Source organism: Panthera pardus, unplaced genomic scaffold (assembly GCF_024362965.1).
Source record: "Panthera pardus isolate Hobbes unplaced genomic scaffold, ASM2436296v1 HiC_scaffold_10, whole genome shotgun sequence".
Lineage (NCBI taxonomy): Eukaryota > Metazoa > Chordata > Mammalia > Carnivora > Felidae > Panthera > Panthera pardus.
In genome coordinates, this window is record NW_026526655.1 from 8,091,654 (window position 1) to 8,118,185 (window position 26,532).

General features: G+C 54.0%; 2 protein-coding genes across 3 annotated transcripts in view; one reads left to right on the forward strand and one right to left on the reverse strand.

The window, feature by feature from the left end:
* PDE6D (phosphodiesterase 6D) overlaps positions 1–5,583 on the forward strand; it is a 56,666-nt gene extending 51,083 nt beyond the window's left edge. The window contains exon 6 of the mRNA XM_019445578.2: positions 467–5,583. Coding sequence (XP_019301123.2) covers positions 467–548 — 82 coding nt within the window. The 3' untranslated portion in view covers positions 549–5,583. The remainder of the gene's footprint in view (positions 1–466) is intronic.
* A 10,149-nt stretch (positions 5,584–15,732) lies between these two features.
* On the reverse strand, positions 15,733–20,726 carry PTMA (prothymosin alpha). 2 transcript variants are annotated; one of them, XM_019445579.1, is made up of 5 exons: positions 20,490–20,726; positions 17,672–17,743; positions 17,309–17,405; positions 16,731–16,804; positions 15,733–16,484 (listed from the first exon to the last, which is right to left on the reverse strand). In XM_019445579.1, the coding sequence occupies exons 1-5, from the start codon at positions 20,532–20,534 to the stop codon at positions 16,437–16,439; spliced, it is 336 nt and encodes a 111-aa protein (XP_019301124.1). In that variant the 5' UTR covers positions 20,535–20,726; the 3' UTR covers positions 15,733–16,436. The 2 variants fall into 2 exon arrangements, with proteins under 2 accessions (XP_019301124.1, XP_019301125.1); XM_019445580.2 differs by having other exon boundaries at positions 17,309–17,402; positions 20,490–20,725.
* Between the last annotated feature and the right edge of the window lie 5,806 nt (positions 20,727–26,532).

The following is a 26,532-nucleotide window of genomic DNA, read 5'->3' on the forward strand; positions in this document are numbered from 1 at the left end:
GATGGTGTGGGTCCCCAAAAGAAGAGCAGAGTGCTATTACCCAAAGTGATGAGAACAGATGCAGGAAAGGCCAACCCTCAGCTGTCCACCACAGTAGGTGTTGTAGGGAAAGATACGACCCCTGAGGCCTGCAGGTGTCCAGGCATATCAAAAAGTCAGTTATTTAAAAAAAAAAAAAAAAAAAGTCACATTTTATAAGCACCCCTGTGTGCAAAGTCCTCTACTAAGGGCTTTATATATATCAAGGATTAAGATATGCTCTCTCTTCTGTTTTCTGAACTTGCAGAAAGTTAAATGTCACATTAGACTTCTAACCCCATTTAGACACAGATTTTAGTGTCCCCAAGCCAAGGTTCTAGGTGGGTGCATGTCCTTGAGCCCAGCAGACCCAAACTGAAACCACTTTGTGAGAATGAAATCTGTTGCCTAACACATTCACTCTTTTGCCCTCTTTTCTTACTTATAGTGGGAATGTTATCATAGAGACAAAGTTTTTTGACGACGATCTTCTTGTAAGCACATCCAGAGTGAGACTTTTCTACGTTTGAGAGAAGAATGTGTGTGCATTTCAAGAATTTGGGGTTTTGGGGGGAAAGGAGGAAACTGTTTACTTTTTTCCTCCACACATTTGGTTTTTGACACTTTCACCCCTAATTCCCTCTATGGCAAAACCCACCTGCAGCCACCAGGGGACCGGTTCTGTGTAGGTAACCAGATGGCTGTTTCCTCCCAAGCTGCCATCTTCCACTGACCAGACTAAACTCCCAACCCCAGACCAGGGTAGAAGGCGAGCCTTGAGTCCTTCCCACGGTGACACAGGGACAAACGCTTACCACGAGAGTGGATGCTCTTCCCACCCCCTCCCTGCCTCCTCCTTGGGCCCTGCAGGCAACACATCTTCCTTTGGCCCCTGGTTTTGGAAAAATTCATATTCCTGACTTATGTTTAGTTTTTTTCCTACCATTTCTATTTCATACATTCTCATACATCTAACTTGTAAAATAGACTGATATTATTATTACATAATGAATTAAAACATATGAATTAAAATATTCCTACAGTCTTTAGCATGGCACTGCTTTCATCTCTACTTTTTCTGGAACGTGAACTCGGCCCCATGATGGGAAGAAAGACATTTATCAGACCGTAGGATCACCACTATGTTTTACTCCAGAGATCGACTGATAGATCTTGCGGTTCCTGTTGCTTCAGTTGCTGCTTTCCAAGAATGTTACAACGTACCCAGACAAGACCCATGACCTTAACATTTGTCTTTTAGACATGATATTTAGTGGTTCTCTTCCAGAACATAGATGCGCCCGTTGTTTGTTTGTTGTTAACTTTTTTCATACCTTTATGATGTACATTTGTTCAAGAGATTTCCTTGGCAGAGTAGGGACTCTTATATTCCTAAGTGAGAGAACAGAGGTTACAAAATGGAGAAAAAAAATCTCCTTCGAGTCATGTGGAGAACGATGGGAATGCATCTGGGATGGGGTGGGGTGCTGGGAGGCCTCAAAACCCAGTCAAATGGTGGTGTGACCGGTGTGGTGTGGGAGAGAGCGATCATATCTGCACTGCCTGCAAGTCCGACATGAGAGAGAGAAGGGATCTTTTTTAGGAACTTACTCTGACCTCCCAGTAGCTTTCACTATCCTTTATAAAATACCAACAATTAAAAGTTTTGCGGTTCCCACAGTAGTAAGGTCTGAGGCCGGAGGGAGGAGACTACACCAAGAGATGGGCCCTCTGTGGTGTAGCCCCTGCTCCCAGATTCCTCCTCTCCTTCTGTCTGTTGCCGAAGGGTCTGTTTGCATCTGTGGATGGGGAGAGAAGTACATTTTTAGTAGACTATTGCCCTCTTTCAGTGGTAATTCTATTCTTCACATTAGGGCTGTTGTCTTCAAAAGCCAATTTTTAAATTCCAAGGTTGGATTAAAACAACAACAACAAAGTTCAATGAATCCAGGTTTCCTTTTACTTTCTGGAAATACCATCTCTTTTCTCAGAGTGAGAGCTCGTCTCCTTTCCTTTTCCTAAACTGTATCTGCTCCCCATCAAGGAAGGCTCTCAGGGGACTGGACACCTCCCGGTGGAGAAAAGACCATCCCAGGGAAGCTTCTCCACCTGCTTAGAGCCTCCTTCACTGTCAGGGACACACTTCTTTGCCAGCTGCTCTTAGAAAAAAAGTTACAGCCCAGTCCTCCTTAGACTCTTACCATCTCCTCAGGCAACAGTGCGTATGCTCAGGCAATGTGGATCATCTTATCGTGAAACAACTAAGGCCAAAAAAGTGTGTACTCCAGGGACAGTGTGATAGAGGGACCGTGCAGGAGGGACCGGAGCAGGCCCAGAGGGGGGCTGCAGCTGTGGTGGACTAGGAGAAGAGGAGCACGGGCAGCGGGGAGCACAGGCAGAAGGAGAGGACAGAGCTGCGGGGACGAGGCCCTTGTAGGTTCAAGTCCGCCTTGGTAGAGTGGGTGCAGATCCGAATGCCTGCAGAGCTGGGCCGTCCGTGGGTACATCGAAGGCCACAGAACGTTATGAAAGAGAGCATACAGCCCAGGCATAGCACAGCGTACAGCCACTCGTTCTCAAACATTTACAAGTACCTGCCAGAGACTCTGATTCAGTAGGCGCGGGGCCTAGAAATCCACCTGTTAGAACACCCCAGGTGATTCTGATGCAGGTGGTCTGTGGACCATACTTTGAGAAGTACTGGTGGAGACATTGAGGAAAAGTTAGAGAAGGAAACATGTACAGCCACACAGGTGGCCGTAAGATAAACTAAAGTCTCCGGGCAGCATGCTTGATGAACAAAGGGCGCTCCCAGTTCGGACTTGTGCAGGCAGAGGGTCAGCATTCAGATGCTGCGGGCAATCAAGAGGACCCGAAGAGTCTGCGTAGGTAGGGGAGGAGAAGACAGATGACCTTGCAGAAAGCTGTGGGAGAACTTAGAAGACCCTTTCAAACATAGATTTCTATGTAGAAAACTCTGGTTGAGGTTCGCCGCGTTCCTTGCCAGTGTTTTTGGACTTCTGTGGCGGGCGTGTGGTGAAGCACTGGGTCTGGCCCCAGTTGGGCAAAAGCAGGGGTTGCAGGCAGTCAAGTCCACCAAAGGCCACGTTAGGTCACACTTATACTCTTACTATATATGCGTGTGTGAGGCACAGGCCTGCCTTTCACGTGCCTCTAGTAGAGGGACGTGACGGGAAGAAGTGCCTGCCATAAGGGAAGCACGGGTGAATTTAAAGGAAGAAGAGATCGGGGCGCCTGGCTGGCTCAGTCGGAAGAGCGTGCAACTCCTGATCTCGAGGTTGTGAGTTTGAGCCCCTTAAAACAAATACAACTTTAGGGGCGCCTGGGTGGCTCGGTCGGTTGGGCGTCCGACTTCGGCTCGGGTCACGATCTCGCGGTCCGTGAGTTTGAGCCCCGCTTCGGGCTCTGTGCTGACGGCTCAGAGCCTGGAGACTGCGTCGGATTCTGTGTCTCCCTCTCTCTCTCTGACCCTCTCCCATTCATGCTCTCTCTCTGTCTCAAAAATAAACGTTAAAAAAAATTTTTTTTAATACAACTTTAAAAGAAATGAAGGAGAGATTAAAAAAATAAATGAATAAGATGAAAATTTAAAAAGGAAGAAGAGATGACACACAATTCAGAAAAATCAGCAAAGCCCTCTTCTCTGAGTCCTTCAGTTCTTAACCTCAAAATGTATTCAAGTCACCCTAAAAACCAAGTTTTTAAAAATAACGTTTTCCCTCAGTCCTGCTGCATCCTTCTCTTTCTCTGCAGATGCAAACTCCTTGGAATTGTCTCCACTCCTTCTTTCCACTCCCTGCCTCGCATTCACTCCTCAGCCACTGCTGTCTGTCTCTGGCCCCGGCCTCCTCTCCTCCAGTGCATACTCGAACGCCACTGCCCCCTTCTGGTCCTTCCTGTTCTGTCTCCTGCCTTTAATCCTTTTGACATCTGGAGATTCTTCTGGATTCTGGGAGCCCCTTTTCTGGGAGTTCAGCTCCTTTCAGACTCTTCATTTGCTTCCAACCACCTTGTCCCTAAAATGTTTGTTAGTGGATTTTTTTTTCTTTTCTTTTCTTTTCTTTTCTTTTCCTTTCTTTTCTTTTCTTTTCTCTTGTTTTCTTTCTTTCTTTTTTAGCTCTTGAATATCGAGAATATACGATATGCAAACCCTTTAAGCATTACACATTCACTCCACGCATATGTATCGAGCACTTTTTATATACCAACCACTGTTCTAAATGGTGGAGGTACTTGCTGGACAAGACTAGGGAAGTCCCTACCATTAGATTCTAATGAGAGGAGACAGGAAGCAAATAATTTCAGATAGTGATCAATGCTCTGAAGAAATAGGACAGTGCAGTGGCAGCATCAGTCTGGTGTGAAAAGGAACAGAAGACGGCGTTCAGCTTTTGACCACCAAAACAGGCTGGATGAGTCCCCAGCAAGCCAACAGCCTTTGACAGCCAGGCTTTTACTCGAAAAGATGTTTTAAGTCCCCTAAACTATCAACAAAGCAAGAGCCCGGTATGGTACCCACGATTCTCTAATTTACTACAAGGGACTCCTCCTTGTGAGAGGCATGAACCGGCCCCATGCAGCCTGGTGCAGGGTGGAGGGGAGAACTGAGGAGAAAACGGGCCACAGAGGTCCCTGCTTTCCTTCACCACCACCCCCCAGGCTCGGGTGGGACTGGCAGGCAGAAACATCCGCCCGGGTGCAGGGAAGGAGGAGAACTTCAGAGCTGATGACCACTCCCTGGAGGTTAGTGGGGAGAATGGGCCGCCCCACAATTCAGACCAGCCTATTGACCAGCTTTACAGACATCTTTTCCAGCCCTGCTCCCCGTGCTGTGGTTCCTACAACCACCTGGGCCTGTGGGGCCAACTGCATTGCCTCCCCTTCTGATTTATCCTTCGCATCACGGCCAAAAAGAGCCCCAAAATGTGCGTCTGGTTGCCAATCCCTCTGTATTGAATGGTTTATTTTTAGAATTTCTTGCTGGTGAGCAGGCAATTGTTTTGGCAGCTTTCAAAATACACTGTTAAAATAGTCCTCACAGTGAAGACATAATCTGCTTAGCGGTTTTTTTGGTGCTTTTATTGGGTCTGAAACTAGCATCTTTGGCTGTAGTTTTGAATAAAACAGAGGGGTGAAGTGGAATGGAGTGAAAAGTAGAGATTTGGTTCCCAAACTGTGCACCGAGGCACCCCAGGGCACTTCAGCAAATTCACAAGGGTGCCAAAGGATATTTTAATTTTCAAAGGAAATGCAACAATTTGGGACATATGTTGTACACCGGTCACTATGAACTAAGGCAGTTCGGTTTCAACATCACATTACACCACGCTACATTCTTTTCGAGGAGGTATCTTTAAGAAACCGAGTTTTGGGAAGTTTGGGTGATAAGTAAGCACCCCTTAAAAATCAATGTGAATAGGAAATGAGGGTGGTTGTGTCCAATCTGATTCCAAAGTTTGAGAAGCTGTGCGGTGCTCAGCAGGCACATAGCCCATCAGTAAGTCATTGTGATTACAAATAAAATAAAAGTATTTTTTCTCGCAATTTATGTGGCTTTTCTTTTTCCCAGATAATATGACAGCTACTAACTAGGTTAGGATATAAATATTTAATATACTACATAATAAAGAGAAGTGTTGTTTATTTTGGTTTAGTTGCATTATGAAAAAACTGCTGACACGCTAAGGATGCTGTGAACAGAGGAAGTTTAAGGACTTTCTAGTAAAAGCCCTTAGGTGTTTTGTTGTTGTTGTTTTAAGATTTATTTTCGAGTAATTTCCACACCCAGTGTGAGGCTCAGACTCACCGCTCTGAGATCAAAGAGTCACATTCTCTACCAACAGCCAGCCAGGTGCCCTAAGCCTTTAGTTTAACATATGCTTTTCAGGGAGCTCAGTGGGTTAAGAGTCTGACTTCCACTCAGGTCATGATCTCGCAGTTCGTGAGTTCCAGCCCCATGTCGGGCTCTGTGCTGACAGCTCAGAGCCTGGAGCCTGCTTCAAATTCTGTGTCTCCCTCTCTCTCTGCTCCTCCCCTGATCATGTTCTGTCTCTGTCTCTCTCACACAAAAATAAATAAACATTAAGGAAAAAAAATCTCTAAAAAAATATGTCTTTCAGGAGCACCTGGCTGGCTCAGTCGGTAGAGTATGCAACTCTTGATCTTGGGGTCATTAGTTTGAGCCCAACATCAGGTGTAGAGATTACTTAAAATAAAATGAAATCCACCTTTCAGATGGCTAGAGACACATGCACATAAAACCTTCAATGGTAGCTAGCAAAACTGGGTATTGACCACTCCCTCCCCACCCCATCTCCCGAACTCAGACAGCTCTTGGTTCCATGGAATGCTTTTGAATTCTTGTACTTATTAGAGGAAATGTTTTCAAGGGAAAAGAAGGCATTTATTCAAATTTCTTAGAGTGGCTTTTTAAGTGACTTGATTTATTCAAATCATCCTCCAAATAGCTCTTCTCAATTATAAGAGGATAACCAAGATTATTATCACATGAATGTTTTATGTATAATTATTTTCATCTGGGGCTAACATATGTGTATTAAAGCCATACAATATGGTATTTGAATATTTTATGGTGCACAGGGAACCCCTATGTCGTCAGGGGTTCTATTTACAGAAGTTGGAATTTCATTCCACTTTTTTATGTTGTTAGAGATTGATAATGGTCATTTCTTTTCTTTCATGGTATATTATTGGCCATATATATACTGTTTACTCAGGGCTCAGCCCTTGGTCAGGATTGGGATCCAAATCCCTTCTTCTGGCAGATTGTCTAATTGTTACCCTCTTTTAATTGGCTTGTATTCAGCGATGATCAGCAATACATTTGGTACAATTAGGTTAAGGTTTTTCTTGAGGGGTTTACATCTACTTAAAAGTAGACACTTTATTTATTTTGAGAGAGTGCACGAGCACACGTGCATGTGAGTGGGGGAGGGGCAGAGAGTGAGGGAGAGAGAGAATCCCAAGCAGGCCCTGCATTGCCAGTGCAAGTCCAACGTGGGGCTGGAACCCACGAACCGGGAGATCGTGACCCGAGCCAAAAGCAAGAGTCGGAGGCTTAACCGACTGAACCACCCAGGCACCCCAAAAGTAGACACCTTATATGATATTCGGGTGGTTTTATGGCCACAGTGATCCTCAAACATTTCCAGGCTCAGATGATATCATTCTGGCACAGAATTCTGAGACCTCACTGTGGATTTGGTGGCGTTTTGAAGAAGACACACAATCATTTGCTGAAAAAAACCTTGCCCCTGCCCACAGGCACCTCCTTGGCCTCCTTGCAGAGGCAAGTGGCCACTGGGAGTGCCACATCTAAAAATGTCATGGCATTACAGGAGACGAACCGTTTATAATTTTTTTTAATGTTTATTTTTGAGACAGAGAGAGAGACAGAGCATGAGTGGGGGGAGGGGCAGAGAGAGAGGGAGACACAGAATCCAAAACAGGATTCAGGCTCTGAGCTGTCAGCACAGAGCCCCACACGGGGCTCGAATTCTGGAATGGCGAGATCATGACCTAGGCCAAAGTCAGACACTTAACCAACTGAGCCATCCAGGCGCCCCACAAGAGACTACCATTTAAAAGCTAAGTCATTGTTTGTGATTTTGGCAAGCCCCTGAGCAGACCAGGAAAATAATATAAAGCCCGCTTACCTAATAATGGGACTCATTTAATGCCAAGGTCTTTAAAATGCATCCAGGGGCGCCTGGGTGGCTCAGTCGGTTAAGCGTCCGACTTTGGCTCAGGTCACTATCTCATGTTTCATGAGCTCAAGCCCCGCATCGGGCTCTGTGCTGACAGCTCAGAGCCTGGAGCCTGCTTCAGATTCTGTGTCTCCCCCTCTCTCTGCCCCTCCCCTGCTTGTGCTCTCTGTCTCTCAAAAAATGAGTAAATGTTAAAAAAAATTTTTTTAATAAATCAATAAAATGAAATGCATCCAGACCACACTGTCTCCAAGGAAAGAAATGAGCATCTCCTGGAGAGAGATATTTACTGAGAGGTTGACCAGTAGAGAGGCCAGCGGCTGGCTAGGGACAATGTTGACAAAGGGGTCGGAATTGTAGAATCCACTGTCACCTCCCCCCTGGTGCTGGAACCCATCCAGCCTCAGTATCTTCAAGACTAGATGTCTGCCCATCATCAGTCTCCAACAGGCCACAGCCCCCAGCTCTAGTGGGACATTGTGGGGAGATTGGTGAGAAGGACCCAGAGAATACCTGTGGGAAGTGGTAGCGCTTTTCCTAGGGTACAGAATGGAGTTGCAGATGAATTCCTAAGACAAAAGAATATGTGCACCTTTTTTTTAAATTTGATATACAGGGTCAAATGCTTTCCAGAAAGATTTGTACCACTTTCCACTTTTTGCTCCACCCAAACCTACTGATACCAACCACCTCTTGGGCCGTGTTGACAAGGGTCACAGGGCCCCAGACTACCGGCAGCTGAGAGAGCCTGCATGAGGCCCATGCAGGGTTCTGTGAGCCAGACTATGGAACCAGCTCCCAAAGGAATCCTTTCCTATCATCTGTTTAGTTCAGCAAACATTCCCTGAACCCTGGTGGGGATCCTTGTACAAGGTCAGCTTTTTCTGGACACTAATGTCCTTCAATATGTTAATAGGCTTTCTATTAAAAAAAAAAAAAATCCAGGTCGAATTTGGAATGAGCTGCACATGTGAAATTTTCCTCTTAGAGACTCCATTGTATATTAAAGACCCAGTGAGACCCTGTTCTGCAGAAAGAAAACCCTTCAACCTTGCTTACCTCAGCACTTTGGCAAACTGGATGGATCTCACCTCTCAGGCACACCTTGGAGCAGAGAAACAATTGGGAGGTGCCAGGCTGCATGAAGACGGGCGGGGCGGGGGGCCTCTCCCCTTATTCAGGAGTCGCACAGCGACTGAGTCCAGTGAGACTGTGTTTGGCTGTGAGGCATAGGTGGGAAGACTGTAAGTTCAGTGAGTTGCTGGGAGGCCAGAGGACCAGAGAGCACCGACGGCTGGAGAAGAGCGAAAGGGCAACTCCAAGCAGTGGAATTAAGGTGGGCAGCTCGGGTGGCTGGGCCGTGCTCCCCCACCCCCAACCCAGCTGGGAATGAGTCAAGCGGTACTCCGATCCCACTGAGAGATGAACCATGAGCATCGCGGTATCTTCTGAGGTTGACTCACCTCCCTCTGCTCCCCCTCAACCTAGAAAACACACCAGGAAAGCAATGCCCACACCTCTTCGTTCCTCCCTCCTCAAGCTGTCTTTGTTGTTCATGGAGGCCTGGTTGGCTTTGGAGATTGGAGCCTGGAGCCCCCTATTCTCCTGTCTGCTAATATGACTCAGTTACAGACGATGGAAAACCCAACCTTAACCAGCCTAAACTAGGAGGAAATTTACAGACTTGCGTAACTGAAAAGTCCAGAGATTGGTACGGCATTTAGGCACAGCTCAACCCAGAGACTCAAGCAATGTCATCAGAACTTAGAGTTCCTCTGGGCACCCGGGTGGCTCAGTCGGTTGAGCATCTGACTTTGGATCAGGTCATGATCTCGTGGTTTGTGAGTTCTGTGAGTTCGAGTCCCACATCAGTCTGTCAGCACAGAGCCCGCTTCGGGATCCTCTATCACCTTCTCTCTCCATTTCCCCCACTTGCGCTGTCCCCAAAATAAATATATAAAAAAAAATAGAACTTAGAGTTCCTCTGCCTCTTGGCTCAACTCTGCTTCTATCTGTATGGGCTGCAGTCTCCACCATCGATCTAAGTTCAAGGCTCACCTCCCAGGTCCAAGTTTCTTCCCTTTTCAACAACTCAATAAAAAAAATCCCAGATTTTGAGTACCTGGCTGGCTGAGCTGGTGGAGTACGTGACTCTTGATCTCAGAGTCATGAATTCAAGCCCCCTGTTGGGCTAGAGCTTACTTAAAAAACAAACAAACAATCCCAGGGTGCCTGGGTGGCTCAGTCAGCTAAGTGTCTGACTTCAGCACAGGTCATGATCTCACGGTTTGTGAGTTCAAGCCCCACATCGGCTCACTGCTGTCAACACAGAGCATGGTTTGGATCCTCTGTCCTCCTCTCTCTGTCCCTCCCCTACTTGTGCTCTCTCTGTCTCTCTCTCTTAAAAATAAACATTTAGGGGCGCCTGGGTGGCTCAGTCGGTTGGGCGTCCGACTTCGGCTCAGGTCACGATCTCGCGGTCTGTGAGTTCCAGCCCCGCGACGGGCTCTGGGCTGATGGCTCAGAGCCCGGAGCCTGCTTCCGATTCTGTGTCTCCCTCTCTCTCTGCCCCTCCCCCGTTCATGCTCTGTCTCTCTCTGTCCCAAAAATAAATAAACGTTAAAAAAAAAATTTTAATAAAAAAAAATCAAAAATAAATAAACGTTAAAAAAAAATAATAAACATTTAAGGAGTGCCTCAGTAGCTGAGTCGGTTGAGTGTCCGACTCTTGACTTCAGCTCGGGTCATGATCTCAGGGTTGGTGGGTTTGAGCCCCGTGTCCAGCTCTGTGCTGGTGGCACAGCATGGAGCCTGCATGGGATTCTCCTCCCTCTCTCTGACCCTCCCCTGCTCGCTGGCTCTCCCTCTCTCTCTCAAAATAAATAAACGGTGCATGAATAAATAAATAAATAATTTTTTGAAAATCCCCAGGCTCACTCCGATTGGACCAGCTAGGGTCATGGGCCAACCCTGAGCCAATCAGTACAGCCAGGGGTTCCTGGGCACTGATTGGTCAAGACCAAGTCACGTACTCTGCGGTGGAATTTGAGAGTACCCGGGCTGAAGTTCTTTAAGAGGCAAACTGGACGCCATTTCAGGAGATTATTGCCAAGAGAAGGACGATGGGATGGCTGCTGGTGACAAAAACAACATATGTCCCCTGGTACCTTATGGAATCCTCACCAGCAGCTCCTTCCTGCCAGAGATCTGCTCTCTGCCAAGAGCCTCACAGCTGGGCCCCAGCATGGGTGCATGTGAAATGAGGTTGTCTCGAGTGACCACCTGGCTCTTGTTGCTGCATTTCTGCTGCCAAAGGCAGCAGCCTTGACAAAGAGCTCACGAGGGCGTACACCCTCCAAGCTGGGTCCCTTGGCTATGCTCAGGATCTCACGGAATCCCGGCCAGCCACAGGCTGCTAGGCCTTCTCGGTAAATTGCGCACACGCACTAGGTACCATTCCCCTAGTATATAAGGTCCGTGTTGCAGGCAGCCTTAGAATGTTTCAGCCGTTTCCTAATTCGAGCTCTCATCGCCTCTCTGAACTCAGACCAGACCCTGTGAGCAGAGGCTGAGGTCTCTGAAGAGGCAGGCCTGAGGAGAGCACTGCCCCCTTCCCTGGCTGGCCCCACCCTTGCCTTCAAAGGCTTAGAGCTAGGGGTTGACAAGCGGCTACACTGCAAAATTGTACTACCCCAAGGAGAGCTGGGACCAGAATTTCCATCCCCGTGAAGCAGCTTTCACCAGGCAGGGACCACACAGTGGCCAGGGCCTGAGGCGGGCAGGGATGGCCCGTATCCAGGACATAGGAGGCCTCAGAGGAAGCATGGCAGAAGGCTGGGCACTGGGGATGTAGGCCGTCTTTGGACCCGTGGGCCGGCGTTGGCAGCCGAGAAGAGGTGGGACCAGACCCTGGCGCTCGGGCCTGGGGCAGCCTGGCAGGCAGCTCAGAGCACCAGGGAGTGCCTCTGGGAGCCTGGGACCTCCAGCCCCCAATTCCAAGGAGCAGAGGCTCCTGGGACTGTGACTTAGGTCAGCAGTCACGGTGAATAGCGAGCAGAGATGGCCAAGAGCTGGACCTGCCCTAGAAGGGTGCTGTGTACACCAAGCATTTGACCAGAGTTAAGCAAGAGGGAGCTCGGGGGACCGGAACTCAAGGTAGACACAGGAGGAACTGCCCCTGACCTCAGCTCGACTCTGGAGGGTCCTGGGGTCTCCCCTTGAGGAAAATAAGGACCAGATTCCTGGGCCATCAGCTGCCCAGAGGAAAGGCTTGCGAAATGACCACTGACTCTCAGGTCTGATTGGGGCTCCAGAAACAGAGAGGGAGGAAGGTCTTTTTGTGGGGTGGGGGTGGCTGAGGTTGCGCTCCCCCAGGCTAGGGCCCCTGAAGGGCTCTTTCCCGGACTGAGCAGAATCCAGCAGAGCCCCCTGCAGTTCCTCTATGTCCACCAGAGGGAGCCCGTCCCTTGCAAATCTTCCAATTTGGGCCGTGCGGGCAGCCTGGCCCACGGAGGGGACTTTGGGAGGAAGATGGATGCGTAGAACAGGTTGTCTGAGAACAGGTCCCCAGGGAGTGACAAATAGTGTAGCGGCCTTTAGAAGGACTAGTGCCAAAGTGCCAAAGGCAGCAAAGGGCTATTCCAGGCCGAACTTCGGGGGGCGAAGCGATGCGGTGAGGCCATGTGGCTGGGACAGAGGGTGCCGGGAGCTAGGTGTGGACATGGGACATTAAGAAAGCAAGCCCTGGGCCTGGCTCATGACTCACACTCTTGTTCCCATTGTGCAGAGGAGGACAGGGAAGCCCAGCAAGGTTCAGTTACTTGCCCATTAACACAGCTGTCAAATCTGCGTCTGGATGGGGCTAAGCCTCTTACCTCTTTTCTAGAAGTTTTGAGGATAGTAGTTCCTTCCAAGCCCGAGGGAGCCTGGGAGCCTGATGCCAGCTCCATGCGTTGCCTTCTATGTTGCCTTCTTTGCCCCTTGGGCTAGAGACCCAGCCTGGGCTATGGGCCTTGGGAACATCTGCAGGACCGAGCTGCCCTGGAGCTGGTCAGCCTTGCCTGGAGAAGCCACCAGCCCAGCCTGTGCGGGACACATGGGGTGGGTGCTCAGGGCCAGAAGTTCCTTCCTACTGAAGCCTTGATCTGACCCCGACCCTGGCAGCAGTTTGGGTGCAGTTCAGTGGGCGACAGGCAGCCTGGGGCTTGAGCAGCCCAGGACTCGCCACACTTGTCTTCACAGGCTCCAACACCTGTGCAGGGCAAGCCCCCCACCCCCCGCCAGAATGGGGTGCCCAGCAGAATCCACGAACGAGGGTGGGGGAGACAAAGGTGTGGAATGCTGTCTCACAACCCGGAGGTGCCCTGTGGTGTCCGGAGAGCACTGGGCGCACATGTAAATGAACGAATGAATGAACGAACGAATGAATGAATGAATGGAATCGGCAGAATACTGTGTGCAGGGAAACGTGGTAAACAAGGCACGGGGACAGCCAAAAAACACACAAACCGGTAAAATATACGAGCTCACATTGTGAGACCTGCTTTGTGGTTGAGGGACAGAACCGGGGAAGGCCTTCTTTAAGTCAGGGACAGGGACGGCCTGTCTGGGGAGGTAACACTGGCACTGAGACCTAACATGGATCGAGTCATGAGAAGTTTGGGAATCAGACATCCCTGGGGCAGGAGTGGCAAGTGCAGAGTCCCTGCGGGAGGACCAAGCTTGCCTTGGACACAAGGAGGCTAATGTGCTGGGGAGCGAGGGAGGCGGGGCCTGGGATGAAGGGAGAGGTGGCCCTGGGCTCAGAGCTTTCACTTACTGAGAGGGACAGCATCTAGCTCTGTGTTCCCTGGTGTGACTTAATGCCCTGTGTCTTCTTGCCGGGCCCTCGTCCTGGCCTATCTTGTTCGTACCTCGGCCTCGGTTACTCTGGCCCAGCCCAGGCCTCTCTTCTGCCCCCAGACCTGTGCACCCGACAGCCTCTGACAATTCACCTCAAACACAGCAAGGTTTCCGTGCAGGTCTAGACCTTCATCTCCAGCCCCTTCCACGTGGCAAGTGGCTCCTCCCTGTGCCGAAGGGCTCAGGCCCCAGCCTGGGGTCGGGGATCCTGGCCTCCAACACCCAACCTATCCCGGAGTCTTGACACTTTACCCCATGTTGTATCTCAAATGCACCTGTTTCTCCTCCACCCAGGACTTCTTCTTAATCCAGGACCCCTGCCTCCGCAGATGTCACTTCAGTGCTTTCCAGGGAGTTTTCCTACTAAAGCCATTCCATGGCTTCCCCCCAAATCCTACCTCAGCACCTGGTGCAGACTGCCCACCCCCTTTGCCCGTGCGCTCTTAGCACCCTCCTGCATCAGGGCCTGGCCGCGCACCGCTGGTGCCCCGCCACCCCCCCCCCCCCCCCCCCCCCCCCCCGATTTCATCCTCCTGGCCTTTCCAGTCTCAGCTTCAGTGCTGCCTCCCCAGGGAGGCCCTCCCTGCTGTCGGGACCCCTTGTCCTGGTGCTCAGAGTCCCCTTGTCCAAGATTCTCCTTAAAGAGTTGTGGATGGGTACCTCAGCTAACATCCCCCTCCCCCCAACCCCTCACTGCCCACGGGTGTTTTGAAGACTCCTTAATGCAGAGCAGGGCCTGAGGTGGAGGGAGGGCAGAGGGAGACGGGAGCGATTGTCAGGAGAGGGTTGTCTCTTTGGATAAAGCAGTGGGTAAGTCAGCTCAAGTGCGAGGCAAGAACTCCCACATACCGTGTTGGGAGGTAGGGAGGGTGCATGGTTTTTGTCCCCACCTCCTCCTCTGCCCACTCCTGCCTGTGGCATAGGCTCAGGCACACCGACCTGAGACGTATCCCTCCTGAGGATGGATCTGTGCACCACCCCCTTCCAGCCCCCTTTCCCTCTCATCCCTGCGTATCTAAGAGCAAGGCATCTTTAAGACCGAATTCGGGAGGGACAGAGGAGGCCCAGGGTCCCCCCAGCGGGTGGCAGAGCCCATACATTTACATGCTCAGTGAACAGGCCCCTCACAGTGGGTCCTGCAGCCTGTTAGCCAGTAGGACTTCAATCTCGCTGACAGCCTAGAGAATGGGTACCACCACGATTCAGGGGCACACACTAGGGATGCCTGTAGGAGGCTTCTGCTTGTGAAGCTCATCTTCAGGCCTCAGGCAGCTTAGGGGGCTCCAATAGCTCCCTCTCCCTGAGGGCTTGAGCTTGAGGTCACCGTTGCTTCACTCAGCTTTCCTCACTGCTCACAACCTGTGTCTGAAAATCCGAAGTGCCCACCTACCACCTTCAACTGAGCTCAAGGGTCAGGCTGGCCTGCCCTTCTAACCAAGGTCCTACTTCCTTCTCCAGGCTGGAGCTTGGAAAATTAGGGCAAGGCTGCATTAGCGCCCTGAAAAGTTTAAAGGGACCAGAAGGTGGCATATGCCACATGCTACCACCAGGGGGAGCCACTGTGGCCACACTAATTGGGAGGCCCCAGCAGGAAAGGCCCAAGTTGTCAGTTATCCTACGGGGGGGGGGCGGGAGGCAGCCTGGCTGGGGTCTTGGCCCCGGGCTCACATCTGGCCAGTGCAGACCCCAACCCTAGGGCCTGTTCCTCTGGAGTCCCTGGGGCTGCAGACATCACACCTTCCAGGGTACCCAATGAGGAGGTCGTGGGACGACCCTATGAGGTAAGCAGGAGACCGACCCAGGTTAAGCAGCTCGCCCTTCAACCCGGAACTCCAGGGTCCTTCCCCACGTCTTGGTGGCCTGTCGTGGCTCAGTCGCTGACCACCATGGCCACCCACCATGCAGCCCAACGGGCATATCCATCCTCCTTGCAAACTGAGGATTTTGGCCCACTATCCCCAGGAAACATAGCTGGGCTTGAGCTCAAGACCCTCCCCCTCCCATCTTCACCCCCTCCTCAAGTCTAAAGAGAAATGAAACACAGAAAAAACAGGCTTGAGACAGCTTTGTTAGAACAACTCAGCAAAATAAAATTCCGGTTTATTGTTGGACAACATTGTTTCACACATACATCAAACAGGCCAAAAAAAATAAACAGCAACTTCATAGACAAAAAAGGAAAAAAAAGAAACCTTTTATCTTTGGCCTTTTTAACCATCTCATACAAACCAACTACTTATAGTACAGCTAAGTACATACACAAAAAAAGTTACTGGAATGCTCGGAATAAGATTGTTTTTTTGTTGTTGTTTTTGCTTTTTTTACAAGGTTTTTTTTCTCCTTTGAGATTATAATGAACATGGTCACACCACAAGTAAAGTCAGAAGTAGGACAGAGAACGCTCCGAAGGCTGGTTTGGTCATCCGAGATCATTAAAAATGGCTGACCCCTAACAATATGTACAAAAATATAAAATGTAAATAAAAAATACAAACAAATTTTCCTTTTTAAAGTACTTTTAAGAAAAAAAGCAGGGCCTTGGAAGTTTTGGTTCTTTTTTCCTCCCCTGTTGCAAATTCACGTTGTGGTTTTGGTTGGGTGGCGGAGAGCGTGTGTCATCTGCGGGTGGCGCTGCCCGCGTGGGGCGGGCGGGCGGGACTCTCTACTCGAAGGTGACCACGTTTAGATTCTGAGACGGGAAGTGGAGGGTGAACAGGTCACGGTGGCCTTTTTTTGTTTTGTTAAGTTTAACTTTTCCTTTTTTGCTGTCTAGTCATCCTCGTCGGTCTTCTGCTTCTTGGCGTCGACATCGTCATCCTGGGCAGAGAAAGACAGTCAAGGCCCCTGCGGCGCCCCCACCGCTTGGCATAGCCAAGCAGGGGCCGGGCACTGGCCCCTCCAGAGGCTTCCAGAGCTCTGGGAAGGCAGGCCTAGGTTCCTTCCTATTCCTGCTCAAGACAAGGGAGCCTGCCTTTCAGGACCACTCACCACCCCAGACTCCAATCGGCGGCCCCTCGGGCGGTAACGCCTTAGCCCCCAAGCCACACCCAAGCCAGGACCCACCTCATCATCTTCAGCTGCCCGTTTGCCCGTAGCTGCCTCAGCCTCCTCATCTTCGTCTCCATCCTCTTCCTCACCTGCAGAACCAAACCCCAGGGTAAACCATGCTGCCTCCTCAACTAAGGGAAGAATCTTGGTACCCTGCCCACCCAGCGACAGCCAGAACTTGGCGGGGGGAGAGACACGCAACACCACAGCGCCTCAGGGGATCTGCCAGGAACAGAATCGCCAGGACAAGAGACCCCTGATCTCTGCAGCCCGACAAACAGGGCAGCCAGGGTACCACACCAGCCACACCGGCACAAGTCTTCGGAGGAAGAAAAAGGGCCCACATAGCCGGCTGCACCCCAAGAGGACAGATGAACAGATCAGTGCGCGGAAGGCACCAAAGGGAGTCAGTGTGGGTGCATAGGGCACAGCTCCGCCTCACTAGCCTACGACAAAGTCCGAACTCCACAGTACAAACCCGCCTGCAGGGGGTCCACCGGTCTCCAACCCCAGAAACCCCCAGTTCCTGCCCCTTTTCTAGACAAAGCAAGGGAAAGGTGACCCCAAAAGGGGAGATGAACAAGGCTACTCACCGTCACCTTCCTCCTCCTCCTCTTCTTCCTCTCCCCCTTCTTCCTCTTCTTCATCTACCTCATTGTCAGCCTCCTGCTCCCCATTTTCCTCATTCTCCTCGACAGAAAACATAACCAGGTTGTTAATGAGAACAGGCCATCGGTCCTGCCCCATCCCTTCCCCGGGACCCCACCAGTGCGTCTACGGTCCCAGACCAGCTAAGAGAACTCATCAGTTCATCTTCCTAAAGCTCCACCAGGGGACCACCATGCAGGAACTGCCCGAGGGCTCAGCCTCCTCCCCTAACCAGGATTAAACCCAAGCTGGAGTGAGAACTTCCTGGCCGGGAGCAGTTAGGGGTCATGGGGAAGGTGGACACTCACAGCGTTCCCATTAGCAGGGGCGTCTCTTCCATTCTCCGCCTCCTCCACAACTTCCTTCTTCTCCTTTAAGTCCTTCAAAAAGTAAGAGGGAACCAGTAAGTCTTTTTGAGAAACCCAGGGCTGGCAAAGAGGCCCAGGACTCAAGGCATGTATGTACCGCTGATGTGGGTGTCCTAACAGCCCCGTATTACACTTGGAAACTCTGCAAGGAAGGGCCACAGGATACCCAGGGTGTCTGTGGTCAAGATTTCCTCCGATTTCTCAACCCTTAAGAAACACACCAAAAAGAGTCCCCTACAGTTGTTCCCACCATCCCTTACTCATGCTTCTTAGGAAAAGAGCCACTGTGGCACCACAGCCTCAAACCCGTCTGGCTGGGCAGACGAGCCCGGGAACACTTCACTCTCACACACCCATCACAGACTGGTTTCCAACCAGAGGGAGCTCCGCCTCTCACAAATCCTCCTTGGAAGACAGCAGGTATGCGCCATAAATAAATAAGGTAATGGAGGGAGGGCCCGGGCGCTGCGGGGAGAACTCCCGTGGGCGGGTTAGCCTGGGAAGGGAATGGGAGGAAGCAAACAGGCAGAACTGGGGAGGCCGCCTTAGAGCCGAGCTTAAGCTCCAAGCCCACCGTAGCCCAGGACCTGCAAGGGCAGGTCTTTGGAAAAAACCCGAACCCACCAATCCCCTATATGTGACAGCTGTCCCAGGAGGTCCCAGACCGTTGCCGGGAAATGCACCCCAGCTTGGGTGACTCGACCCTTGTTCAGATGCGCGCGGCCCGGAGCTCCCCATCTCCCTCCCAGCTTCTCGCTGTCCGCGCGGCGGCTCTCAGCGTTCGGCCGCACCTCGAGGAGTGGACACGGTCCAAAGGGCAACGCCGTCGGGGGCGCCCCAAAGCCCCGTAACTTTTTCCACCTGGCACTGCCGAGCCGGCTGCCAACACAAACAGGCGTCGGGCCGGGCGCCGGTGCAGCTCGGCCTCCATCCAGTGAGCGGCCCCGGGGCACCTGTCGGCCCCATTACCCCGGGCCGACGGGCCGCGAACCCAGGCACCGCCCGCTCCCGCCCCCTGGCGGCCGAAGCCCCGGGGAGCGGGTGGGGGCGGGGAGAACGCGGCGCGCAGGCGCGCAGCCCCCGCCCGGCGGGCTTTGCGCGCGGACCTCGGCACGCACCGCGCGCGCGGAGCACGTGGCCCAGGGCCGCCGAGTGCGCCCCTGACCCTGGAGACCCGGGGCGTGCGGGCTGCGCTGGCCCGGCCACTGCGCGACTTGCGCGCCGGTCTTTCCGGGTCTCTCGACGCCCCCACCACGGGCCTCGACGCGTGGGCCTGCGTCTCGCATTTGGCGGGCAAAGTCCCGCGGGAGGCCGCCCCGAAGTCCACAGGGCTTTCTCAGACCGGCAGCCCGAGGCCGTCGGGGACGCGCTCCACGCGCTATTTATTCCCGGCGGGAAATTGCCTAGAAGGAAAGCGAACGCGGACGTCCGCACCGGGAAGGGCCGACCCTTCCACCCCCGACTAGTTCCCGGGCTGGGCCCAGAGGGGGCCGGGCTGAAGCCCTTGCGGAGATCCCAGTCGCCAGCTCCACTCCGCAGGGGGAGTCACCCCTGGGAGAGAGCCAGAGGTGACGCCAGGGGCACAGAGGTTAAGGAGACGCCAAGGTGACTCGTCCCCGTCCCCGTAGGGGCACGAGAGAGGCGCGGACAAGAGCCTCAGGGTAAAAACGCCGATGTGCCTTAAAGTGCCGCGCTCCCGCTGAGGGCGGAGACGCTCGCCGCGCGGGCCGCGGAAACTAGCCGGCGCGCAGGACCAGAGCTGCGCCAAACGCCCAAGACCTCAAAACCGAGGGCGGTGAACCCGCAGCACCAGTCTCCCAAACACCTCTGGCGCCCGGCTTGACCCCGCAACGGGGCAGCCGCGGCCACAGCTTTTGTTCGTGTCCGCGTCGCCTCCGGAGCGGCCGCGCACACGGTGCTTCCCGGGCAGCCGCGGGGGGCGCCCATCGTCGCCGCGGCGCGCCGTTCCTTCACTTTCCGTTTCCTCCCCAACGGCGCGTGGGCTCGCCTCCTCCACAGCCAAACCCGGCACCGCTGAATTATTGAAGCTGGGCGGCTGCTCCCGGAGCACTCTCCCCGGAGGACGCCTATCCCCGCCCTCCCTGAGGGCCCCCAGGGCGGAGGAGACCTTCACACCTCCGCGGAGACAATCGACGTAGCGGCCGGCTGACCCGCTGCCCCACTCCGCCTTATCAGAGCTTAGTCCCGATAAAGCTCCTCGGACCCGCTGCAAGGCGCGAAACGAGGCAGCCCGGCTCCGAACAAAGAGCAGCGCCGCCGGCGGGCGCTCGCTGCGGAGCCGCCACTTCCCGCAGCCGACCCGCGCCTGCAACGCGCACCCCCCCCAGCACTTCCGATTCCAAACGCGCTCGAGTTTCAAAGTTATTTCCGTGTGCCCTGCGGGCTGACGACCCCCAGCCCGGCCCCTCTCCTCCCGCCACTGTTCAGACGAGTCACAAACAAGTTTCAGGAGCTGTGCGACACCCATCACCCGAGCCCCTCAGCCCCCGCACCCGCCCTCGGGACCCCGAGGGCACCCCGGCCCACTCCTCGACGGGCATCACGTCTGCCCGCAGCGCTTCCCGCCCCCTCCCCCGCACACAAAAGAGTGGGCTGCCGGGGGGCCTAGGCCGGGGGCGAGCAGTCTCTCCACAGGAAGAAACGACAGCGAGCTTGGGGCAGCCCAGCCGTCGCGCGCCAAACACCGCTCCGGCGGCAGCCTTCGGACCCCGAAGGGGCGGGCGGCGTCCAGCCTCACCTTGGTGGTGATCTCGGAGCTGGTGTCCACGGCCGCGTCTGACATGATGGGGCACGCCGGTGATCCGATGCAGCGGATTAAAAGGAGAGCGAGAGTTCGAGGACTCTGGCGACAAAGCTGCCGGAGTCCGGGGTGGCGGAGGAGGCGCGCGGCGGAGGTGGTTGCGGCGAACGGGAAGCCGGACGCAGGAACAATGCAAAGATGGCTTTTCAGAGCAGCCAGTGGGGAACTCACGCGGCGCCAGAACCTTTAATATAGATTAGTGGGCGGCGCTCGGCCTCCTCTGCCCGAATGCTATTGGCTGAGCACAGGGAGCGGGCGCTCGCTCATTGGCTCGATTCCGAACAATGGGCAAGCGTGCTTAAAGCGGCAGTGCCTTGGTGCGTCCCGCGCTGCGCAGTCGCCGGCCGCACTGTCATTCAGGGCCTTAGTTTGCCGGGTCTCGGCGGCGCCGGCGCCGTGGGGGAGGGGCGCGCGAGCGCGCTCTGGGCGCGCGCTCCCGCAGCTGTTTTGCTGGGGCTGCTGACGCAGAAAGCCAAAGCGCGGCAAAGCTGCCCGCCCAGCCCCCCCGTCTTCCCCTCCCCGCTGCTGCTCGGAAGGAGGGGGAGGGAAGAGGAGGCGGCGACCGGCGCGCACGACGGCTGCCAGCGAGGGGGAGGGGAGGGGAGGGGAGGGCCGGGTGCTGGGCTGCGCTCGCCCGGGGCGGTGCCCTGTGCAGTGCCCGGGGAGGGGCCCGCCCCCCGCTCCTGGGCACCTTCAACCAAGAATTGTCCCATGGCAAGTGGGCGGTAGCCCTAAGACGATCATTGAGGGCGCGAGGCCGAGACCCGCGCTCCTAGGCCGCCCCGTCTTTACGTCGTCAACATCCTCTGCCCAGCCCCAGACGCCCGTCTTTGAAGAGGTGACCCCTTTGCCCACCACCAGCCCCGGCGTTGGCCGCCTGAGCCACCCGACGAGCGGGCTCCGTGCCAAGCATACTCTCTGGGATTCGTGCTTCGAGGGGAGTCGTGGGCCGGTGCAGGCTCCTGCCTTCGAACAGGACAATCCCACGGGCGTCGCACCACACAGCGGTCTCCGCACCCCAGGGCATTGGACAGCACCCCGGACCGTCACTGCCGTCGTGACAGCCTCTGGGAGCCTCCTTCCACGGCCCGGCCATCGAGTCTACCCTCTCTCACCGCCCTTAAGGGGCTGCGAGGGGCACATGAGCTTATACACTGAGGGTTTACTGGGGGAAATAATCGTCCTTTAGACCAGTTGGGCTAGTCCTTGGGGACTCCTTGAAGTTTGGGGCGCCATTTAGGGAACCACGCGGAGCCCTGAGAAGAGAACCATCAAGGCGCCACACTCAAGATGGCGTTGGGCTCGGTAAGCGTGGCGTGACGTGGCGATCAGATCACGCAGACGATCCGAAAACCGCAGGCTACACCCTCCTTATTGCAATCGCGCTTGGCTGTCGAAGTAAGAGGCCAGCCGTGTGGGAAGAAAGATTAGAATAGATGGGAAAACGTTCCAGAAAAAAAAATAAATAAACTCTCTGTGCCGCACTCAACATGGCGACAGATAGGGTTCATCCCCGTGTTGCCAGAAGGGGGCGCCCGACACGGAAGGCGGGACTCCGGAGGAACGGGCGCACACTGGCTGAGAGTGGCGGGCGAACACAAAGTTGACGCTTTGCGTCCTGCCATTGGCAGGTTCCGCTGTCTGTCTCTTGGGGCTGCCGATCTGGGAATGGAGAAAACCCGGAGTCTTAAGTCGTGGAGGAGGGACGGATGCCAAATCCAGTAGAGCTTCAAGTGAGGAACGGGAGGAGAGACTGAGTCGCCCTTCTTGTTTCTCTTAGGTCAGGGGCTCGCTGACCCCATTCCCACCTCGAGACTCCCTTTGCTGAGCTTACCACGCATCCGCCTGGCTGCCTCCTATGACCCGGGACTCCGCTGCCCCGCCGGGAGGAGGCACGGAGTGCAGGGGCGCCACCTGGGTCTGGGCCCCCTCCCCGCTTCCCCTGTCCCGCACGCGTCAGGCCCGCATCCTGGTTCACATCTGTCAGTCTGGCCGTTGGGGCTTTTCCCAAGCGACTTGTCCTCTGGGAAGAGAGAAGCCCGGGCTCCCTGTCCTTTGGCCGGGAGAAACGTAGGACAGGTGCTGGAAAGGGCGGGAGCATCGCGCCACCTCCTGCTGCCTGGCGGTCGCCATCCCGTCCCGGGTACGCGGCAGCGGAGGGGGCGTCTGCGGGTCTCCGTCCTGCCCCCAGGCACCCCAATGGCTGGAAGTGGGATTTTCGGCAGGGTGGGCGCGCGTCAGTCCAAGGGACTCGCAATAGTATCCCCAAGGACCACGCGTCCCAACTCTTTGTTCGGTCCCTTCCTCCCCCGGCCAGCTGCCTTTATTGCGGCGTGGACCTGGGGCGGTTCTTCGCCCCAGAGGAGGAAAGGGTTTGTTGTCCGCTGCCGCTGTGATCTCCTCCTTTGTGCCACAGTCTCCAAGAACTGGAGGGATTGTGCGGCATCGTAAATGAGGCAGGACAGCGCCTTCTACCTTCCTTGCATCCATTAATCTCTGGTTTACCCTAGAAGGAATTGTTCAGTCCACAAAACCCAGATGCAGCGAGAGCTTGGTCTGTGCCACATCTAAGCAATTGAGGCTTCTAACCTCCCTGGATGGTGACCTTGGGCAGTCTGTATATCCAAGCTGAAAACTGGACATGACTTCTGGATTATGGCTCAGGGGCAGGGGCAGGGGCAGGGGTAGGGGCGGGGTGCGGGGGAGGGGGCGGTGAGAGCGTAGGGGAGTGGTTCTGGGCAATGCTGCAGAGCTGGGTGAGCGTGAATTTCCCTCGAAGAACTGCTTTGCCTGACCCTGTCCCCCTCCCCACCCCCTGTCCCCCAAGCTGTTAGCTCTGCTAGAAGCAGTAAGGAAGGTTCCTGCGCACCTGGTTCTGGAACCAGTATTTACATTCAGCAAGCATTCACTGAGCGCTTGCTGTGTACATAGCAGGGAGTCTTTGGCTCACCCCTCAAGCATTTTCATTTATCCTCTGCATCTTGCAAGGTAGACAGGACAATTATAGGGTTGAATCATACGAAACTGATGTTTTTGTAGGTCAAAACCAATTGAAAATCAGCGAATTTGTACGTTCAGCCTCCAATATGATATCACTTTACTTGTAACAAGTCAAAAGAGCAGACCAAGGATTATAGCAAGGAACTTGAAGTAACCAAGTGAATCAGTGACCAAGCTGGGGCTAAAATCCTAAAATGAAAGACTCTGCCTTGTTAGATGTGTCCTGGAGCAGAAGTGGCCTCCTTGGACCTCCTTGGACTCATAAGTGACGGAGTTATTTAGGCTATCAAGAGCCTCCGTTCCTCCAGGGACAGGCCACTCACATCATCTTTGCTGTTTCTGAATGGCTGTTCTTCCTGTCCTCTGTCACTTCCACTCACTGATACATCTCTGTCCTTTGCTGCTTCTGTGGCCTTTGAAACCTCCCAAGATGAGCTGGTATGCCCTGTTAGACCACATTTCCACGTGCATGTCAGAGGTGCCCTGGGCTTAGGTTAGAGCTTCTCTAAGGCAGGGGCCCCAAGTGGCCCCCAGGCAAGTTTTGTTTTTAAGGAATTTGTATAAGGACACCTCTGGGTTACCTACACATTCTCCAGTTGGGACCACAGGCCTCTCGCTGCCAGGCCTGAGTCACACTTATTTCACCTGTCTGGCCCTGTAGGCACTTATGTTTGCAACCCTTGCTCCTAAGCCATTTCCAATGTATTCCTGATTGGTTGTCTCACAAGTCTGCTTGATTCCCAAAAGACCAAAAAGGTTATAAACGCTGGTAAAGCTGCCTGGGTTCATATCCCAGTCTTGCCACATGCTAGCTGTGTGAAACTAGGCAAGTCATTTCCTCACCTCTAAAAAAATGGAGAGGATAATAACAGTTGCCTACCTTCTGGGGTTATGGTGAGAATTGAACTGGTTAATATTCAGAAAGTGCTTAGAAGAGTATCTGGCACATCCATCCATCCAGGAAAACCATCGGTCTTCTCAGGGCCCCATTTTCCAGCTGCTTTCTGCACCTAAGTGGATAGGTTTCGGTGTCTGCAGGTCTCTGGGCAAAGGAACAATGTCTTCAGCAAATTCTTCCCATATTCAGTGGGAAATGAGGGCACCAGCCTAGCGGAGTTTCCGGAAGCCGATGATTTGGTGCCCAACATGCTCAGCAGCCCCTCTGGCCTCAGAGGAATGACAGAGTCTGGGAGGCAGCCTGAGTGGAGCAGGCCTCAAAAACTCCCGCCTTCCCGCCCTTCAGAAACCCAGGCGTTTCAGGCTGTGGTTTCCTTGCCCGGGCAGAAGGGCCTGGGGAGCTGCCAGGGGCCTTTCAACTCTCCCGCCTTGCCGAGCCCGGATGGGATTGTGTAAGAGCCACCCCCCACACGCCTGCTCCCCTGTGCAGCACGTCCGGGCCTGCCCTTTCTCCCGGGGAGCTGTGCCAGAAGGCCCTGGTACCTACACAGGTCTGGCAGCTCCTGCCAGAGGTCCAAGAGGCTCCTGCCTGGCAGGGGGAGGGTGGGGGACATCTCTTGATGTTCAGGGCCTGCCCCCAAACATGCCAAACTGGAGCTCTGGTTGGAGACTAGATAAGGAGGCTGGGGGAGGTGTGTGTGCTGTGTCCATGGCCACCGCCGCCTCCTGAGCACGCTCGCGCCATGGTGCCCGTTCTGGACTCCCGTGCACGTGCCCCCCCCCCCATGCTGTCTCCAGGAATCTTCTGCCTGCCCATGCCGTTTCCCAGCCCCTCTTCCCTGCATCCATCTGTGTGTGTGTGTGTGTGTGTGTGTGTGTGTGTGTGTGCACGCCTATTTGCATAGCTCAAGCTCCGTGGGTGTTTTGCTTAAGCTCTGGTTACCGTTCGTGAGTGCGTGGGCCCGGCATCATGCTGGCAGGTGAAGGTGCTGGTGGGGGGGGGGGGGTGGTGCACGTGTGCCGGCACATCAGTCTCCCTGCCCCGTGAATGCCTGTGAGGGAGGCGCATCCAAGGAAAGGTTAAACACCTATATGTGACATGAGGAGGCATTGAACTGGACATCTCCACACCTGTCCCTTCTTGCCACCTGGCCCCACACGGAACCCAGCAAGACAGGAGTCTCCAGTGGGTCCTAGATAAGGGTCTGTGTGCCCCCTCCAGGTCAGAAGTAAGCTCGAAGTTGGGGAGAGGTAGCTTGGAATGTCTGCTTTCCTCATCTCTGTTAATCTCAAACGGGTCTCTTCCCTTCACCCCTGGCAGAGAAGCCACCTCCAGCCATGTTTACGGGGAGAGGGTGTAAGGTGTGGAGGACGCACCACCAGCCAGAATTTACTCATTCTCTCACACCAAAGTGGAGTACGGACAGAGTGACCAACTCTCCAGGTTGTTCCAGGACACGGGGCTTCTCAGTGTTACAACCAGGAAACTCCCAGGCACCCTGGGACACGCTGGTCACACTGGTTCAGTCCTTGTCCACAAGCGGGTGAGAATGGCGTTTCTGAAGAAATCTATAAGCACCGCCAAGAAGGGTCCTGTGGCCCCCGATCCCAAAACAGCCCCCCACTTGGATTCTGCTTGTCTTTGCCGTGGAGGATCCAGGGTGACGCTGGGAGCATTTGGTTTGCACATGGCAGAGCAGAAGGATTGAGGGGCTTAGCGAAGATCACAGAGCAAGCTGGCGGCGCCCGGATCAGGACCTCCCGCACCCTCCCGAGAGGGCTCTCAGCTGCCATGTGCCGGGAAGGCTGACATGCGCAGTGACAGTCACGAGCACGGGAATCTTTTTCTAGATCCAGGTGGGAGCCAGGGCCTCTAGAGCAGGGGGAGAAGTCTCAGACTCCTTTCAGAAACACTCTCTCCAGGGCACCTGGGTGGCTCAGTCAGTTGCACGTCCAACTTCCGCTCAGGTCATGATTTCACGACTTGTGGGTTCCAGCCCCGCGCCCGACTCTGTGCTGACAGCTCAGAGCCTGGAGCCTGCTTCGGTTCTGTGTCTCCCTCTCTCTCTGCCCCTCCCTGGCT

Coding starts and splice junctions, on each gene's coding strand:
- PTMA (XM_019445579.1), bottom strand. CDS start 20,534: ATGTCAGACGCGGCCGTGGACACCAGCTCCGAGATCACCACCAAG. Junction 17,744..20,489: donor GCTCCGAGATCACCACCAAG/GTGAGGCTGGAC, acceptor TACTTTTTGAAG/GACTTAAAGGAGAAGAAGGA. Junction 17,406..17,671: donor CCCCTGCTAATGGGAACGCT/GTGAGTGTCCAC, acceptor TTTTCTGTCGAG/GAGAATGAGGAAAATGGGGA.